This window comes from Pongo abelii, chromosome 8, assembly GCF_028885655.2.
Source record: "Pongo abelii isolate AG06213 chromosome 8, NHGRI_mPonAbe1-v2.0_pri, whole genome shotgun sequence".
Lineage (NCBI taxonomy): Eukaryota > Metazoa > Chordata > Mammalia > Primates > Hominidae > Pongo > Pongo abelii.
In genome coordinates this window covers 27,530,769-27,551,104 of record NC_071993.2, presented here as the reverse complement: position 1 = coordinate 27,551,104, position 20,336 = coordinate 27,530,769, and the positions used below count along the sequence as shown (strand labels likewise).

Sequence of the window (20,336 nt, the reverse complement as noted above, 5' to 3'; positions counted from 1 at the left end):
TGATCATACGGTGTTTGTTTCTAATTCTGTTTATGTGATGAATCACATTTAAGACTTGCGTATGTTGAACCATCCCTGCATCCTTGAAATGAAACCCACTTGATCATGGTGAATTATTACTTTGTGATGTGCTGTTGGATTCAGTTTGCTAGTATTTTCTTGAGGATTTTTGTATTCATATTCATCAGAGATACTGGTCTGCAGTTTTCTTTTTTTGTTATGTCCTTTTCTGGCTTTGGTATTAGGGTGATACTGGCTTTATAGAATGATTTAGGGAGGATTTCCCCCTTCTCAACCTTCTGGAGTAGTTTCAGTAGAATTGTTACCAGTTCTTTTTTGAATGTCTGGTAGAATTTAGCTGTGAATCCGTGTGGCTCTGGGCTTTTTTCTTGTTGGCAGTTTTAAAATTACTGATTCAGTCTCACTGCTTATTACTGGTCTGCTCAGGATTTCTATTTTTTCCTGATTCAAGCTAGAGGAGTTTTGTGTTTCCAGGAATTTTTCAATTTCCTCTAGATTTTCTAGTTTGTGTGCATAGAGGTGTTTATAGTAGTCTTGAGCGATCTTTTGTATTTCGGTGGTATCAGTTATACTGTCACCATATTCATTCCTACTTGAGCTTATTTGAATCTTCTCTCTTTTCTTAGTTAATGTAGCTAGTGGTCTATCAACTGTGTATCTTTAAAAAAAAACCGCCGGGCATGGTGGCTCACACCTGTAATCCCAGCACTTTGGGAGGCCTAGACGGGGAGATCACCTGAGGTCAGGAGTTTGAGACCAGCCTGGCCAACATGGTGAAACTCTGTCTCTACTAAAAACACAGAAAAATTAGCCAGGCATGGTGATGGGTGCCTGTAATCCCAGCTACTTGGGAGGCTGAGGCAGGAGAATCACTTGAACCCAGGAGGTAGAGGTTGCAGTGAGCCAAGATCACACCATTGCACTCCAGCCTGGGTGACAAGAGTGAAATTACATCTAAAAAAAAAAACCAAACAAACAAAAAACAAACTTTTTGTTTCATTGATCTTTTGTGTTGTGTTTTTGGTTATAAATACATTTAGCTCTGCTCTGATCTTTGTTAGTTCATTTCTTCTGCTAGCTTTGGGTTTGATTTGTCCTTGTTTCTCTAATTTCCTGAGGTGTGATGTTAGTACTGATTTGCTATAAGAGGTTTTGATAATTTGTAGCACTGTTACTTATTTCAAAACATTTTAAAATTTCCTTCTTGATTTTATTATTAACTCCGAAATCAGGAGCAGATCATTAAGTTAAATGGAAATTACCATATGTTTGTATAATTTTGAGGGTTCCTTTTAGAATTGATTTCTATGTATTCTGTGGTCTGAGAAGATACTTCATATGATTTCAGTTTTTTAAAATTTATTAAGACTTGTTTTGTGGCCTATCATATGGTCTATCTTGGAGAATGTTCCATGTGCTTATTAAAAGAATGTATATTCTGCAGTTCTCAGGTAGAATGTTTGGTAAATATCTGTTAGATCCATTTGTTCTTGAGTGCAGTTTAAGTCCAGTGTTTCTTTGTTGGCTTTCTACCTTGATGACCTGTCTAGTGCTGTCAGTGGAGTGTTGAAGTCCTGTACTATTATTGTGCAGCTATCTCTTTTCTTAGGTTTTCTTAGGTCTAGTAGTAATTGTTTTATTAATCTGGGAGCTCTGAAGATAGGTGCGTATATATTTAGGATTTTTAGATCTTCTTGTTGAATCGATCCTTTTATCGTTATATAGTGACCATTTTTATCTACTTTTACTGTCATTGCTTTAAACTCTGTTTTGTCTGATATAGGAATAGCTACTCCTGCTCACTTTTGGTTTCTCTTTGTGTGAAATATCTTTTTCCACCCCTTTATCTTGAGAGTATAGGAATCCTGACATGATAGGTGTGTCTCCTGAAAACAGCAGAGAATTTGGTTTGTGATTTTTAAAAATCCATCTGCCAACCTGCATCTTTTAAGTGGAGCATTTAGACCATTTACTTCAATGGTAATATTGAGATCTGAGGTGCTGTTCCAGTCATTGTGTTGATTGTTACCTAGTGACTTTGTTTCCTCCATTATGTTATTGTTTTATAAGCCTTGTGAATTGTATGCTTTCAGGAGTTTCTGTTGTGTTATGTATCAACCTTTTAATTCAACATTGAGAACTTTTATAAATATTTCTTGTAGGGCTGGTCTAGTATTGACAGATTCCCTCAGCATTTGCTTGTTCAAGAAAGACTTTATTTTTCCTTCATTTATGAAACTTAGTTTTGCTTGATACAAAATTCTTGGCTGACAATTTTTTTCCTATTTAAGGAGACTATAGATAGGACTCCAATCCCTCCTGGCTTGTTAAGGTTTCTGCTGAGAAGTCTGCTGTTAGTCTGATAGGTTTTCCTTTACAGGTTATTTTTTAAAATTCTTTTTATTTAATCTTATTTATTTATTTTATTTTATTCTTTTTATTTTTGTCTGATTGGATTAATTTGAAAGCCTTGTCTTCAAACTCTAAAGTTCTTACTTCTATTTGGCATAGCCTACTGTTAAAACTTCCCACTACTTTTTTTCTTTTCCCCCCTCGAGACAGAGCCTCTCTCTGTCGCCCAGGCTGGAGTAGTGTGATCTCAGCTCACTGCAACCTCCACCCCCTGGGTTCAAGCACTTCTCCTACTTCAGCCTCCCTAGTAGCTAGGATTACAGGTATACGCTACCATGCCTGGCTAATTTTTGTATTTTTAGTAGAGACAGGGTTTCGCCATGTTGGCCAGGGTGGTCTCAAACTCCCGACCTCAAGCGATCCACCCACCTTGGCCTCCCAAAGTGCTGGGATTGCAGGCGTGAGCCACCATGCCCAGCCCCCAACTATATTTTGTAGTTCCCTAAATGTATCTTTCATTTCCAGAAGTTCTGATTGGTTTTTCTTTAAAATATCTTTCTCTTCAGAAAATTTTTCATTAAGATCCTGAATTGTTTTTAAAATTTCTTTATGTTGGTTTTTACCTTGCCCTTGTACATTCTTGAGTAACTTAATAATCAACCTTTTGAATTCTTTATCTGGTATTTCAAAGGTTTCATCTTGTTTTGTATCCATTGCTGGAGAGTTAGTGTGATCTTTTAGGGGGATTATAGAATGCTGTTTTTTCATATTACCAGAATTATTTTTCTGGTTCCTTCTAATTTAGGTGGACTATTTCTTCTAATTATTTTTGAATTTATTTTTGATTTGACTGGGTTTTTTTTTTTTAATTTATTTTTCCCCCCTTGAGGATGTGACTTTAATGTCTGTAGTTTATTGTCACCTAGCTTCAGCTCTGGGTGCTTTCAGTAGTGAAGACCTTGTAGTAGTGAGTTCCTTCGTTACAGAGAATCTTTGTGTGATGATTTTCTCAGATGTTGGTAGTAATAGCAATGTACTGGGTCTGTGAGCAGGTTTACTGTTTCCTGTGGGACTGGAATGACAGAAGTCTCATGAATCTTATCTCATTCTCCAGTGTTGTGCACTTAAAAATTCAGATGCCTACTCTGTTTCCTAAAACATTTTTTCCCCAGTATTTTATTTACTGGATTGGACATTTCAGGCCTCAGGCTGAAGGCGCCCATGGGTAAGAACTGGTTGTAGCTAAAGCAGGTGGATAAATGCAGTACCCCAAGTTTGGCCTTGACAAACGTGGCAGGGGGAGCTCCCAGTGATATGCACTAAAGTGTTTTCAGGGGGAAGGGAGGGAGCCACAGGAAAGCAGTCTGCCTCCCAGTCACACTCCTGACCTGGTGTTCCAGCTAATCAGATCAGACAGGCACCTTTTTTAATCTGCAGGAATACTGATGTTCCATATAGAGAGGGATTGTGGTCCTCATGCAGGCCTGAACGTGGAGGGCAGTCCTGTGGGATGCAGTCACCCTGAGGTGCTTCAGGAAGGCTGTCTACAGATGCACCCACATCATGCTCTCATGGGAAAAGCCCTAGCTGTGTCTGCAGTGGTGGGCAAGAGGGAGAAGTTCTCTTCTCCAAGACCCTTCACATGCCCCAGGGCTACCTGTTAAAGCCCTAGATTTTCTCCACTGAGCCCAGCACTGCACCTGTCCCTCTGCTGAAAGAAACTTTCCACAAGCAGAAGGCCTGCAGTCTGGTTTCTTTTTTTCCCACGGGGTGCCCTCTCAATGTGGTGCATTCCTTCCCCTGGGAGTAGCAGCCCCTGAGAACCTGGCTGCTGTGAATCCTGCTGCTCCTCTGGGTCTAGCCACCCAGTGGGCTGCCATACTCCAGGGTGGTGCTGGGGAATGTCTGCAAGGGATCCAGTGAGATGACCTGTCCTCGAGTCTCCCAGCAGCGGGTACCAGCACCTGCTCTGATAGGGTGGGAAGGGGAATGATGTAGACTCTGTGAGATTTCCTTCATTACAAATAGCCTTTGTGTGTTTTTTCAAATGCCAGCTGTAGTATTAATGTGCTGGGCACATAGACAGACGCAGGACCTCCTGGTTAGCCAGAATGATGCAGGCAGTGATGATAACTGAGGATGCACAGAAGTTTGCTACTTCCTTGGTGCTGTGTCATTGTGCTTGCAGATGTTGTGATGGGCTGTGCTGGTTGAGTTTTAGCCAGGAGGTGGCGCTTGCAAAAGAGCGCCAGTTGTGGTGGTAGTGGTGGGATTTGTTTGCCTTAGGTTACCCAAAGGAAATACTCTGGAGTCTCAGACAATGGTTGGGGCCATGGATCTCCCAAAAGTCCCTGTCCATTGTGTTATGCTACCGTGGTAGGTGGAGGGGCAAAGCCGGGTGGGGGCTGGGTGAGGCCAGTCCACACTCCGGCTCCCCACATGTGGGTGCAAGCAGCGGCCCCATTGGGGATCAGAGGGCAGTTCCCTGGCTGCTAGAGTAATGTTCCAGGGAGAAGCTCAGCTGCCTCTGCTGCACAAAAGAATCCACAGAAGGAGCTGGGGATATCAGGCGACAGTATGTCTCACTCAGCACGGGCTTGGCAAGGCAGGTCTCACACCTATAGGGTTCTGCTAGCAGCAGCTAGCAGGGTTCCAGTCAGCTTGTGCTTGGAACTCAAAATTGTCCGGGGCCATAAGCCTTTCTGAGGGACAGAAACCACACTTTCAAGCCACGCCTCTCCTGATCCGCCTGTGGAACAAGGGGCATCCAGCTCCTGCAGCCTGGGCACACTTCTTGTTCACCTTGTGGTTCTGGCCAACGGGGTCATCCCCACTCAAGATGATATGGCAGCTCTCATTTGGGAGCTTCTCTCCACCTGTGACAGCAGCCTGAGTCAGCTGGCTGACTTCCAGGAGGACGCCTGTGAGGTAGGATCAGGAATGGCTTCCCTCTGTCCCTGCTGGATTCAGGGAATGCACGCAATGTATATGGGGATGCCGCTTCTTCTTGTGTGCTCCCCACTGCTCACTCACTCAGCTCCAGCGCAGGGGGAGTTAGGGCTTCCCCGTGGCCTGGATTGCCGGGCTTCCCAGTGGAAGTGTGTTCCAGGGACCGTCTCTCCCGTTCACACTCTGGAGGCTCACGATTTTCTACCTGGTTCATCGTGTACACTGCTGCCCGCCTGTTCTTTCACAGGGTCTCTGGTTTCTTTAAGTTTCTCTGTTAAGGTCCTGTGTTGCTTCTTGGAAAAAAGTTTGCAGCGCGAATCCGTACACACTATTTTGTCTTTCCAAGTGGGAGAGGCGTGGTCACAGTGCCTCCCATCTGTCATCTTGGGAAAAAAATTAGGGAAAATTAATTTTAGTATAAGCATTCTTAGAGAAATGGATGTAGTCCCGGCTGGGCGCGGTGGCTCACGCCTGTAATCCCAGCACTTTGGGAGGCTGAGGCGGGCGGATCACGAGGTCAGGAGATCAAGACCATCCTGGCCAACACGGTGAAACCCCGTCCCTCCTAAAAAAAAAAAAAAAAAAAAATACAAAAAATTAGCCGGGCTTGGTGCTGGGCGCCTGTTGTTCCAGCTACTCGGGAGGCTGAGGCAGGAGAATGGCGTGAACCTGGGAGGCAGAGCTTGCAGTGAGCCGAGATTGCACCACTGCACTCTAGCCTGGGCAACAAAGCGAGACTCTGTCTTAAAAAAAAAAAAAAGAAATGAATGTAGCAATTGTTTATTTCTGCAGATATTCTGATTTATGCTAATAATTAATATCTGTGTGTACGGACACATATGCATACACCAAATGAAAGCGATCAAAATTTATTATTGTTTTCTAAAATAAACTACCTATTATAGAATCATAAGGAAGGAAAGATCGCCAAGGGAGTTTGCAAAATTATCTTTGGGCTGGGCGTGGTGGCTCACACCTGTAATCCCAGCACTTTGGGCGGGCAAGGCGGGCAGATTACGAGGTCAGGAGTTCGAGACCAGCCTGGCCAACAAGGTGAAACCCTGTCTCTTTTTTTGTATCTTTTGTAAAGATACAAAAAATTAGCCGGGCGTGGTGGCGCATGCCTATAATCCCAGCTACTCAAGGGGCTGAGCCAAGAGAATTGCTTGAACCCAGGAGGTGGAGGTTGCAGTGAGCCAAGATCGCACCATTGCACTCCATTCTGGGTGACAGGGCAAGACTCCATATCAAAAAAAAAAAAAAAAAAAAAAAATCTCTGGAAGATGATTTTTTACTTTTAAAAGTACCTCCAGCAATGAGGACATTTTATATTCTCGTCAGGAAACTTTGTTAACTTTAGTATTCATAGTTGTTAAACCTTGCTCATAAATTCATTCATCTCTAAAACTCAGAATCCTGTTGACTTGATTTTTTAGTCCTTTTCTCTATGTGAATACTTGTCTTGCTTGATAATCATAGATATATTTGAAGACTTTTCAATCTTCAACTTGGATAATCATAGCTTTCTTTTCTTTTGTTTTTTGAGATGGAGTCTTGCTCTGTCACCTAGGCTGGAGTGCAGTGGTGGGATCTCAGCTCACTGCAACCTCTGCTTCCTGAGTTCAAGCAGTTCTTGTGCCTCAGCATTCTGAGTAGCTGGGACTACAAGTGTGTACCACCACACATGGCTAATTTTTATATTTTTAGTAGAGATGGGGTTTTGCTATGTTGGCTGGTCTTGAACACCTGGCCTCAAGTGATCCACCCACCTCAGCCTCCCAAAGTGCTGGGATTACAGGCGTGAGCCACCATGCCTGGCCTTTTTTTTTTTTTTTTTTTTAATACAGAGTCTCTGTTACCTAGGCTGGAGTGCAGTGGCATGATCAAGGCTCACTGAAGCTTAAATCTTCTGGGACTGGCTTTAGCCTCCCAAGTAGCTGGGACCATGGGCATGCACCACCATGCCTAGCTATTTATTTATTTTTTGTAGAGATGGGGTCTCGCTATATTATCCAGGCTGGTTTTGAACCCACTGGGCTTAAGTGATCCTCCCACCTTGCCCTCCCAAAGTGCTAAGATTGCAGGTGGGGCCCACTGCACCCCTCCCCAAATGTTGAAATATGTAATTGAAACCTTAAATCCCATGTTTTTTTCCTTCTTTGTCTTTTCATTTTCAAAATTTCAGAGTTCTGTGTAGGTTCATATTATTTAATTCTACCAGTTTAGTGTATTTTACAAATATTTATCTACTTAAGACCATATGCTTTTCCTGAGGTCATCTACTTCTACTCTAAATGTATTTAGCCAAATCTGTCTTCTAAATCCCCTGGGTAGGCTGGGTCCAGTGGCTCATGCCTGTAATTCCAGCACTTGGGAAGGTGAAGGCTGGAGGATCACTTGAGCTCAGGGGTTGGTGACCAGCCTGGACAACACGGTGAAACCTTGTCTCTGAAAAAAAACCACCAAAAACCTAAGTTCCCTGGGTGCCTCAAATTTTAATTATTATTAATAATTAAATTAATATGTCCCAAACTGAAGACTTTGTTCCTGACCCTTTCCTGACTCTTTGTAATTTACTCTGTCCTCTGGTTTCCCCATCCTAGTAAATAACACCTAGGAAGTAGCACTGAAACATTGAAGCAGGAGAAATCTTGCACTCCAGTTTTCCCTCAAATTACGAATCCGGTCACTAACCAAGTTCTTTATTTTCTACCTGCTTATCATTTCTCATATCTTCTTTTTTTTTTTTTGAGACGACGTCTCACTTTGTTGCCCAGGTTAGAGTGCAATGGCATGACCTCTGCTCACCGCAAGCTCTGCCTCCTGGGTTTCAGCAATTCTCCTGCATCAGTCTCCCGAGTAGCCGGGATTACAGGCATGTGCCACCACGCCCAGCTAATTTTTGTGTTTTTAGTAGAGACAGGGTTTCACCGTATTGGCCAGGCTGGTCTTGAACTACTGACCTCATGATCCGCCCACTTCTCGGCCTCTCAAAGTGCTGGGATTATAGGTGTGAGCCACTGCGCCGTGCCCAGCCACATTTCTCGTATCTTATTATTGCAATTCACTTTTTTTTTTTTTTTTTTTTAGGATGCCCAAAGAAAATGTGACAGTTCACTTTCTGACCTGTAATTTTGGAATATTTTTTATTCCAAAAATTTTTTCCAAAAAAAATTTTCTATTTTTGTCCTGACCACTTCCCCCACCCCCATGTTTATCTGTCTTTACATTGCTGCCAGGGTGACCTTTCTGAAATGTATTTGTGATGCTCTAGCTCACCTGCTTACTGACTGGATCCCCAGTACATGAAAGGGGAAGTTCACATTCTAGCTTAACACAGGTCCTTGGTGGTTTGGCCTGATTTTCCTGTTTTTTCTCTTCATGCTATTCCCTCTGACTGTGTTCCAATTTTACCACATTACTTTGGTACCCTCATTTGTTGTGTTGTTTCATGCCTCATCCTTTTGTTTATGGTGCCCTGTCTAGAAACCTTTTACATTCCCAGTCTGCATGTATTACTCCGTTGTCACACTGCTAAAAAGAAATACCCCAGACTAGGTAATGTATAACAGAAAGAGGTTTAATTGACTCACAGTTCCGCATGGCTGGGGAGGCCTCAGGAAACAATCATGGTGGAAGGCAAAAGGAAAGCAGGCACCTTCTTCACAAGGCCGTAGGAGAGTGAATTAATGCAGGAGGAACTACCAAACCCTTGTAAAACCATCAGATCTCATGAGAACTCACTCACTATCACGAGAACAGCATGGGGGAAACCACTCCATGATCCAGTTATCTCCTCTGGTCTCTCCCTTGTCACATGAGGATTACAGTTCGAGATGAGATTTGGGTGGGGACACAGAGCCAAACCATATCACTGCACTGGGTCTACCTCATAGTATGGCCCTATCTTTGCATCATTTCCTGAGCTTCCCAGGTGGAACTGACTGTTCTCTTTTGTGCCCTTACTGTCCTTTATTCACTTCAGTTGTAGAAGTAATGAATTATACTTTTCTGTTCTTATTTTTTTTATTTATTTCTACCCACACTTGATAAATATAGGATAGAATCTGTCTTCTGTTTATATTTTTAGTTTTACATTTTTAAGACATAAGTGCTTATTGTCTTACTGACTGGTATAGTTTGGATGTGTGTCCTGCCCCGAATCTCATATTGAAATGTAATCCCCAGTGTTGGAGGTGGGACCTGGTGGGAGTTGATTGGATCATAGGGGCAGATTTCTAGTGAATGGTTTAGCACCATCCCCATTGGTCCTGTCCTTGAGATAGCAAGTGAGTTCTCATGGGATCTGCTTCTTTAAAAGTGTGCAGCACCTGCCCACCTTGCTCTCTTGCCCTGGCTCTGCCATGTGAGACACCTGCCCCCTCTTTGCCTTCTGCTGTGATTATAAGCTTCCTGAGGCCTCCCCAGAAGCAGAAGCTGCTATGCCTCCTATATAGCCTGCAGAACCGTGAGCCAGTGAAACCTCTTTTCTTCGTAAATTACCCAGTCAGGTGTTTCTTTAAAAAAAAAAGCTATGCCCCCATCTTGGATGACCAAGTATTTCTTTATGGTAGTGCAAGTATGGACTAATACAGTGTCTGATTGAATGGGTAAGTGAATAAATAGTGTTTTCTGAAGTTTTTTTTTTTTTTTTTTTTTTTTTAATAGGAAGAACCAACAAAGCCAGGCATTGGAAAAAAAGAAAATGGTATTGATATTGTTGAAAGTGCTCCACTAAAGCAAACAGATAATGACAATTTGACTTACGTTGATGAAGTGCACAAAAATAATAGGAGTGGTAAGTTAGTGGATATCTCTGAATATTTTTCCATCCTTAAATTCTATTCTGGGGTCCAGATGTGGCTCACACCTGTAATCCCAGCATTTTGGGAGGCTGAGGCGGGTGGATCACCTGAGGTCAGGAGTTCGAGACCAGCCTAGCCAACATGATGAAACCCCATCTCTACTAAAAATACAAACATTAGCTGGGTGTGGTGGTGCATGCCTATAATCCCAGGTACTCGGGAGGCTGAGGCAGAGAATTGCTTGAACCCGGGAGACAGAAGTTGCAGTGGGCTGAGATTGTGCCACTGTACTCCAGCCTGGGCGTCAGAGCAAGACTCTGTCTCAAAAAAAATAATAATAATTCTATTCTAAGACAACCAATTAACATATGCAGACCCAAATAGTATATTCATTTTAAAAATATTTTTCTTTTGCCGTCTTTCTTCATATTACCAATTTTTTCCTGAGACTGCATCAACCTTGTGAAATTCTTTTTTTGCTATTATTTTTATTTTATTGAAATATTCATGAATGGAGATAGACTTGTATATGTATTTAATTTTTTTATTTTTTTATTTTTGTAGATATATGTATTTAAAATTTACAATAGTGAATGTTCTCATGAATATATCTGTGTATCACATTTGATAGATATGATGTCCGCATTAGGATTAGGACAAGAGGAAGATATAGAATCACCTTGGGATTCTGAGGTACTTTCTATGGTTGTTACTATTATTTTAAAATATAAGCATTGAGTGATGTTAAAACATAAAGAGATGCTTTGACTTGACTTTTTTACCTCTGCATACATCCATAAGGAACTACTTTCTTATATTTTTCAGTTCATAATTAATAAAGTATGTGCTAAGTATATTACTGCTGCATACTATAATTCTGCTAATTTGCAAGATTCATTTAAGAATCCAGTGTAGGATAGTGCAAAAAAAAAAAAAAAGGCTTAGAAGTCACATGGAATCAGTATGGGTTCTGAAGTTAAATTTATCTAAAAACTAAAGAATTATTTCAGGTCGGCCAGGCAAGGTGGCTCATGCCTGTAACCCCAGCACTTTGGGAGGCTGAGGCTGGCAGATCACAAGGTCAGGAGATGGAGACCATCCTGACCAACATGGTGAAATCCTGTCTCTACAAAAATACAAAAAATTAGTTGGATGTGGTGGCGTGTGCCTGTAGTCACTACTCGGGAGGCTGAGGCAGGGGAATCGCTTGAACCCAGGAGGCGAAGGTTGTAGTGAGCTGAGATCGCGCCACTGCACTCCATCCTGGCAACAGAGCGAGACTCCGTCTCAAAAAAAAAAAAAAAAAAAGAAAGAAAGAATTATTTCAGGTTAGCCTATGGCCAAGTGTATGATTCTGTGTTATGTATGGATGAGTAAAGGTTCTAATGAGATTCAGAGAGAAACAGTTTGGAATGTAGTTTTTTTTTGTTTTTTGGTTTTTTTTTTAACAACTTAGAACTTGAAAAGATAATGCCTGGGACTTTAAAGTATTAATATATATTTGTATAGATCTGCAGGGAACATTTCAGGAGAAAGAAGAATATGGAGAATAATAACAACAATTTGGTTGAGTGGTATTGTGATAAGTAGAAATGATTTTCAAAATCATTTCCAGTGACAATAAATATTCAGGGTACTTTTTGTAAACGTGAAGGCAGTAGTGTCAAGAAAAGAATGGGAAAGTTGGAACAGGAATGTGGATTTCTAATTTGGGGTATAAGTTTCAGTAGACAGTTACTGGAGATATCCTATAGGAATATAGTGAGTTGACACTTGAGACCTTCCCAATGAGATTTTAAATGTTTGAGCTTGAATAAATTTCTGTTTATTGAGTACCAACCATGTGCTAGGCTGTTAGACACTGCATATACAAGGTGAGGGCTTATGCTGTAGTAGTAGGAACTGAAAAACAAGTAAACCACAAACACTTACAAGTCACTATAAGTGCTTCATATGAAGAAAACAGAAAGTATTAGGTTAGAGAAAATTGAGGGAGTTTGTAGTCAGGATGGGGATCGGAGTGGGAGTGAAATTCTGTAGTCAGAGAAGATCTTTCTGAGTGTGACCTTAGATTGCCAACTAAAGGAAGAGAAGGAGCAGCCATCTGAAAGGCTAGAAGGAGGGCATTCTGGGCAGAGGGCACAGTCTTCAAATCTGTTTATCATTTTGCTCTTAACATCTTAGAATGACCAAGAAGCAGGAAGCGGGGTAACCATCATCATCATCATTTTTATTATTATAGTGCATAGAAAAGAAAATGTGCAGACGAGTGCCTGGCACATTTCACATGCTTAATACATAAATGTTCTTATTCTTCTATTTTTATGAAGGCTTGCTATACTTCTTTGAAATTATTTCTTAATTGGGAGAGTTTGTATTTTGTATCTTATATTTCCTTACTTTTCTTTAGACATAACATAAAGCAAAATTTTTCTTACTGCTTTCTCATTTTGGTCAACCATTTTCCTATCAGTAAAAGTTGTATCAGAAAGTATTTAGATTTTTCTAAGCCATTGTTTACTTAAATGAAGCAGCTTCTGCAGTGTTCTTTATACTTAACAGGGCATACTCGAGTTTCTTATCGTGCCACATATCTTAACACTAAATATTTCTATAATTAGAAATATTTTAAATGTTTAATGCTGTACTATAGCAAGTGTATTCTATTTTTTAAAATACACTTTTTTTGCCCTCTTAATCAGGCAGCCCCCAAACCGGACTAGGTTCAGAGAAGCTCCCCTCTTATTTTTGGTGGGGAATACAAAGTAGAGTTAGGTCTTTTGATATTCGTTCCTTGTTGAACTGTGCACATAAGTTAATATTTTGTCTGTTAATATGTGTCCTTGGGCCTTCCGTGTTTGGTTTGCAGAGTCAATAGCCATCTGAAGATGAAAAGATAAGCTTAATCTAGTGAGCATATATGAGGTTCTTTATTGAAATGTTTTGGTTTTCAATACATGCTTATCTTATTTTTAAGCCTAATTGCTTTTAAAATAGGAAATTCATATTATATTTGAAAGTGATTAGAAAATCTTTAGCAATTCATTCTTTTTGTAAAACTGAAACTCATTATTGATATTAATTTTAACAGAGTATCTCTGAGAATCTTCCACAGAAGTATGTTGATCCTTTAGCTGGGGCTGCAGACGGAAAAGAAAAAAATATAGGAAATGAACAAGCAGAAGGTAAGAGCTATATTTTATTTTAAAAAAGCCATTGGACAGAGTGTTTATTTAAAAACATGACTGTTGATATATTCTAACAGCCGAAGAAAATCACCTATTAAATGCATAGTAAGAATAAAGAGAGGTAAAATTGTGACAAGTTGTATATCTTAGGTGTCAGCAGCAGATTAAATTGCTAGTGCCACTAAGGGAACTGAATTATTAGATCAAAATACATTAAGACCTGAGGGAGTCAGAAAAAGGAAGAAGAGAGGAGTGAAAGAGGACATGAGAATGAGGAAGGCAGAGAGTACAGGGAGTGAGTGAAGGACAAAGAAGCAAGTGTACGTAATGGAGAGTGGTAAAATAAAATAATTCTAGGGCCAGGCGCGGTGGCTGATGCCTGTAATCCCAGCACTTTGGGAGGCCAAGGCAGGCAGATCACTTGAGGTCAGGAGTTCGAGACCAGCCTGACCAACATGGTGAAACCCTGTCTCTACTAAAAATACAAAAATTAGCTGGGCGTGGTGGCACACACCTATAATTCCAGCTACTTGGGAGGCCGAGGCAAGAGATTTGTTTGAACCTGGGAGGTGGAGGTGGCAGTGAGCTGAGATCACATCATTGCACTCCAGCCTGGGCAACAGAGCAAGACTTCATCTCAAAAAAATAAAAAATAAAATAATCCTTTAGAAAATGGAAAAGCAGGGTATTAGAAAGATAGGAAGAGTTTAAAATGAGCTTCCAGTACCAAAACTTGTCAAAGTAGAGTAAAATTTACCCACTCTTCCTATCCTCCTCACTGTTGGGAAGGCAAGGATGGAGGTACTGGACCATCTATGGCACGTTTCATCTGCCATAGATGAATACAGGCATATGTGGTCAGCCATACATATCTATAATTTAATGTCATAGAAAATGTTACATCAGGCTGGGCACGGTGGCTCACGCCTGTAATCCCAGCACTTTGGAAGGTAGATCACCTGAGGTCAGGAGTTCGAGACCAGCCTGGCCAACATGGTGAAACCCCGTCTCTACTAAAAATACAAACATTAGCCAGGCACGGTGGTATATGCCTGTAATCCTAGCTACTTTGGAGGCTCAGGTAGGAGAATCACTTGAACCCAGGAGACGGAAGTTGCAGTGAGCCGAAATTGCACCACTGCACTCCAGCCTGGGCAACAGAGCAAGATTCTGTCTCAAAAAAAGAAAAAAAGAAAGAAAATGTTACTTCATAGGATAGTATCTCAAAGGCCAGGAGAGAGCAGGGTTGGTTATGGAGAGATCAACGAAGCCATACTCTGATAAAAAGCCCACTAGCAACTTTACGACTTGTAATACAATTTCAGTTTGGGGGACATAGTAGGGAGGAACTTGACGCCAGATTCCAAAAGGGTAATCTAACATAAAAGAATGTGGAAGCAAACTAACTATGGACCAGAGCTTCTTAAAATTTAATAAATCAGCTGGGGATCTTGTTTAAAATGCACATTTTGATTGAGCAGGCCTGGGGTTCTACGTTTCTAGTAAGTTCCCACATAATACTGTTGCTTCTGGTCCTTGGACCACACTCTGAGTAACAAGGGTGTAGACTTCCTTTTTGAGAAATCTGAAAGAAAAGTTGTTGGACAACAATTCAAGGCATAACAGGATCAGGATAAAGCATTATTTTTCTTTTATTTCTGAGCATGTTTCTAGCCAGAGGAGAAGGAACAAAGAGATGGAGAAATAGAAATTGTAGATATAAGATAACTATTGTTAAATGAAGAGGAAAGAAGTGCTGAGAATGTTCCATAAAAAGAATATAGAATGGGAAGAATCAAGACCACAGATTTAGAGATTACTTTTGCAAAAGAAGAGAGATTGTGAGTAGGGAAAGAGAGCAAAGAAAGAAGTTAGCTAAGTCATCTTGGAGTTAACGATGAGGAAACTTGAGAGAACTCATTTCAGATGGATTCAGTGTATTTACACTCAGACAGATGAGTAGATTATTTCTGCTCCAGAGATTATTGCAAGCAAGAGGGCATGCTAGAATTGGGGTAAACTGCAGTGATTCATATCTCCTTTCTATAACTATCAGACATCAAAGATATATGTTGCTTTGGACTGATCGTGGTGGTTCGCCTGTCACTCAGCACTTTGGGAGGCCAAGGTGGGTGGGTTGCTGGAGCCCAGGAGTTTGAGACCAGCCTGGGCAACATGGCAAGACTGCATCTCTACAAAAACATACAAAAATTAGGCATGGTGGTGCATGGGCCTGTAGTTCGGCTTTTCAGGAGGCTAAGGCAGGAGGATTGCTTGAGCCTGGGAGGTTGAGGCTGCAGGGAGCAATGAGTTGTGATTTTGCCACTGCACTACAGTCCGGGTGACAGAGCAAGACTCTGTATCAAAAAAATATATATATATGTTGCATTGATATTAATCAAATAAGTTTAATTTGAATATAGAAGCATTGGCTTTTTTCTTAAAGAAAGTTGCTTTTTGATAACAATAGCTTTTTTTCATAAAATCCTTTAGAGGCTAACATGATATTTTAGAAATGAAAAAATTACAGTTAATAATTCCTTGAATACTAAAATTGTTATTTTCAATAAACACTGCATTGATTTAAAAAACTGCACTAATTTTGAAATATAAAATGTTATTAATATCTAATTCTGTGGCAATTAAATTTTTTCCTTTTGATAAATATTTCAATATTGAAAGCTTATTATGTGTTATTTCTTAGATGTGTTTTATATACCTTCTTGCATGAGTGGATCAAGAAACTTTAAGATGGCTAAACTAGAGGATACAAGAAATGTAGGCATGCCAGTAGCCCACATGGGTATGGAAAAAAAATGAGTATTTTTGTTAACTGTTATTCTACAAGTGTATATCCAAGCTGATCAATTCAGAACACTTTCTCTGATGAGAAATGAGTTCTATATCCAAGTAAAGTGGCATCACAACTGTGTGCTTCCCAAATTACAGGACAAGTTGAAGAACATGATAAATACTTGTAGTATAATGGTATAAATCATTCTGATGTGTTGCATTAAAGATATGCTGTCACATTTTACCATCAGCCTTGACATTTCTCCTCTCAGGGTCATGATTTGCTCCTCTAATTAAAGATTACTTTTCTCCACATCGACCAGCATGCTCACATTGGTATATGTGCACTTTTCTATTTTAGTTATAGTCACTTGGAACATAATCTTACATTTAAATCATAACTGCATGTTTTATTAAACCTATATTCCTGTTTTTTTCTCCAGTATACTTCTGTCATGTTGCTGTCCTAACCAAAATAAAAAACATCCCAACAATTAACATAATCATTTTCAAACCAAGCATGATGATTCAGGTCATACTAACACTGCATGAATTTATGATTGACTTTGTCATATTTATGTATAATTGATTATATGTCCCTTTTGGTTTTTAGAGTCTCCTGAGAGATATCTTCACTTGAAGGTAATAAGTTTTATATTTTTATCTTGAATTATTAAGTGCATATTGTATAAAGTGTACATTATTTATTAATCATTTTGTTTCAAAACCCATTCAGCCTACCATTGAAATGAAAGATTCTGTTCCAAATAAAGCAGGAGGAAAGAAGGATGTACAAACATCCAAAGCAGGTAAATGTTGCAATATATATTTAACCCTGGAAGGAAGTACGTTAAAATTTTTGAAATATTTGAAATGCTCACAGTTTTCTTATTCGTAATTCTTTTTTTCCCCAAATTTGATGGAAGGATTTTTTTAAAAATTTTTTAAATTGAGACCGAGTCTTGCTCTGTCACCCAGACTGGAATGAAGTGGTGTGATCTCGGCTCACTGCAACCTCCGCCTCCCAGGTTCAAGTGATTCTCCTGCCTCAGCCTCCTGAAAAATAGGTGGGATTACAGGTGTGCGTCACCATGCCTGGCAAATTTTTGTATTTTTAGTAGAGATGGAGTTTCACCATGTTGGCCACACTGGTCTCAAACTCCTGACCTCGGGTGATCCACCCGCCTGGGCCTCCCAAAGTTCCTGGGATTACAGGCATGAGCCACCATGCCTAGCTTTTTTTTTTTTTTTTTTGATACAGAGTCTCACTCTGTCACCCAGGCTAGAGTGCATTGGCATGATCTCGGCTCACTGCAGCCTCCGCCTCCTGGGTTCCAGCACTTCTCCTGCCTCAAGCTCCCCCGCACACACCACCATGCCCGGCTAATTTTTGTATTTTTTTAGAGATGGGGTTTCACCATGTTGGCCAGGCTGGTCTCGAACTCCTGATCTCAGGTGATCCGCCCACCTTAGCCTCCCAAAGTGCTAGAATTACAGGCATGAGCCACCATGCCCGGACAGTAACTATTTTTAATTACTATTTTGTAGACATAGTCTTTTAAAACAACAATTCTGAAACTTTTTGGCTTTAGGGTCCTTTTATACTATTAAAAATTATTGCATAGAGGTAACCAACATGCTGAATTAGCTATCATTCCCATTCCCATGCTCTTTTAAAACATTTTCCTGTGTATGTATATGTCTATAAATAATACATAGAATTTGTTTTCATGTCCTAAAATTTTATATAAATGGTTGTACATTGTACATATCATTCATCAATTTTCTTTTGTTTGCCTAGCATTATATTTTTCAGATCTACCCCTATTGACACAAGTACCTCTGGTTTAAGTTCTTTATAGTATTCCATTTTATTACTGTACATTTAATTAAACTCTCTTCATTCAGATAAACAATAATTAAATAAACATAAAAATCAGGCCAGACGTGGTGGCTCACACCTGTTATCCCAGCACTTTGGGAGGCTGAAGCAGGTGGATCACGAGGTCAGGAGATCAAGACCATCCTGGCTAACATGGTGAAACCCCATCTTTACCAAAAATACAAAAAATTAGCCAGGCATGGTGGCAGGCTGCCGTAGTCCCAGCTACTCGGGAGGCTGAGGCAGAAGAATGGCATGAACCCGGGAGGCAGAGTTTGCAGTGAGCCGAGATTGCACCACTGCACCCCAATGTGGGTGACAGAGCGAGACGACGTCTCAAAAAAAAAAAAAAAAAAAAAAACATAAAAATAATTGTGGCCTGGGCGCGGTGCCTCACGCCTATAATCCTTGCACTTTGGGAGGCCGAGGTGGGTGGATCATGAGGTCAGGAGATCGAGACCATCCTGGCCAAGATGGTGAAACCCCGTCTCTACTAAAAAATACAAAAATTAGCTGGGCGTGGTGGCACATGCCTTTAATCCCAGCTACTCAGGAGGCTGAGGCAGGAGAATTGCTTGAACCAGGGAGTCGGAGGTCACAGTGAGCCGAGATGGCGCCACTGGACTCCAGCCTGGTGACAGAGTGAGACTGGTCTGAAGAAAAAAATCATTGTGGAGTTCATTTTTGAAATGAAAATCATGCTTACCAATGAGGAGAAAAGTGATCTTTGTTTAAGTGGTTTGTAGCTGTTGATATGTACTATATTAGAAATTAAAACTGAAAAATAGAAAATACATGCATGTACAGCCATGCATTTGAATAGACTTTAGAGCTATGACCCGTGAACCATTAGCTTATGATGTTACAATACATCCTAGCTTTGAAAAAGTCTACTGTACACTTCTCAGAAAATGAGAGTGAAAATGTCAAATATATTATGCATTATACGACCTCTTGTACCCTTGAACGGATATTGGATTCTAGGGATTCTTAGCAAAATTTAGAACCACAGTTTTAAACCGTATGTATGGTTCATAGATGTCAAATGATAAATGGTCCCTTGATGATAAAATGGCCTTTAAAGTTTCACTTCTATGGTTTTTACTTTTTTCTTTTGCTTGTCTTAAAAAGTTTAAATCCACCAATTTTGTTTATAAAGAAAAAAGGAAAATATTTTTGTTATATATTCATTTCTTGTTTCATGGCACTGTGTACTCTCTGGATTAAGTGTGGACCTAGATTTATTTTCACATGGGAACAATTAGGTCACTTAAGGCCATCATTTTTTCTTTCTTTTTTCTTTTTTGAGACAGAGTCTCGCTCTGTCACCAGGCTGGAGTGCAGTGGCGTGATCTCGGCTCACTACAACCTCTGCCTCCTGGGTTCAGGTGATTCTCCTGCCTCAGCCTCCCGAGTAGCTATGACTACAGGCGCGCACCAACACGCCCAGCTAATTTTTGTATTTTTAGTAGAGATGGGGTTTCACCATGTTGGCCAGGATGATCTCGATCTCTTGACCGTGATCCATCCACCTTGGCCTCCCAAAGTGCTAGGATTACAAGGCGTGAGCCACCGCGCCTGGCCAAGGCCATCGTTTTGTCTATAAATTTCTGATGTTTACCCAAGGCTTAAAAAGTAGATTCTTAACATAGTGGTGCATTGAGGAAAGAGCATTTCATTGTAATAAGTTTTTATTTAAAGTTTATTCATTAAATGTTTTTGTCTTTAGAACACACACACACACACATACACACACAATATTGTCATCCGTATTTAAACCTAAAGTGGTTAGACATAAAGTTTGTTCATAAAAAAATTCATATCCCTGAAGAATCTTAATTATTAATAAACAAATCTCTTTTTTTTTTATTTATTTTTTATTTTTTTTTCTTTTATTGTAATTATTATTATTATTATTATTATTATTATACTTTAGGTTTTATGGTACATGTGCCCAATGTGCAGTAAGTTACATATGTATACATGTGCCATGCTGGTGCACTGCACCCACCAACTCGTCATCTAGCATTAGGTATATCTCCCAATGTTATCCCTCCCCCCTCCCCCCAACCCACAACAGTCCCTGAAGTGTGATGTTCCCCTTCCTGTGTCCATGTGTTCTCATTATGGAAAACAAAATAGATAACAGACATTGCTGAGTGAATCAAAGTAAATAAGTAATACTAAAAAATAAAAATAGAAAAAAATCCGAGAGATGACAGTCAGTTAAACTTCTGTGAGCAAATGGCAAGAAAGGACATGTAAAATACAATTCACCATGGAGGAGTAGTGTGTTTGTAGGACAGTGGTTGACATGGGACTGCTTCTATGAAGAAAGTTAGTCAA

At 40.2% G+C, this 20,336-nt stretch overlaps 1 protein-coding gene across 14 annotated transcripts in view; it reads left to right on the top strand.

Moving 5' to 3' along the window:
• Window positions 1–20,336, top strand: part of ANKRD26 (ankyrin repeat domain containing 26) — a 110,965-nt gene that overhangs the window by 23,179 nt on the left and 67,450 nt on the right. For 13 of the 14 annotated variants that reach the window (XR_010141391.1, XR_010141390.1, XR_010141389.1 and 10 more), the window contains 6 exons: window positions 9,991–10,120; window positions 10,759–10,820; window positions 13,219–13,312; window positions 16,020–16,118; window positions 16,722–16,750; window positions 16,845–16,917. Coding sequence is in view for 11 of the 14 variants with exons in the window: in XM_054523163.2 (XP_054379138.1) it covers window positions 9,991–10,120; window positions 10,759–10,820; window positions 13,219–13,312; window positions 16,020–16,118; window positions 16,722–16,750; window positions 16,845–16,917 (487 nt within the window). In the remaining 3 variants the exon portion in view is untranslated. Of the gene's footprint in view, window positions 1–9,990; window positions 10,121–10,758; window positions 10,821–13,218; window positions 13,313–16,019; window positions 16,119–16,721; window positions 16,751–16,844; window positions 16,918–20,336 lie in introns of those variants that run through there. The other variant, XM_054523166.2, reaches the window with a different exon arrangement.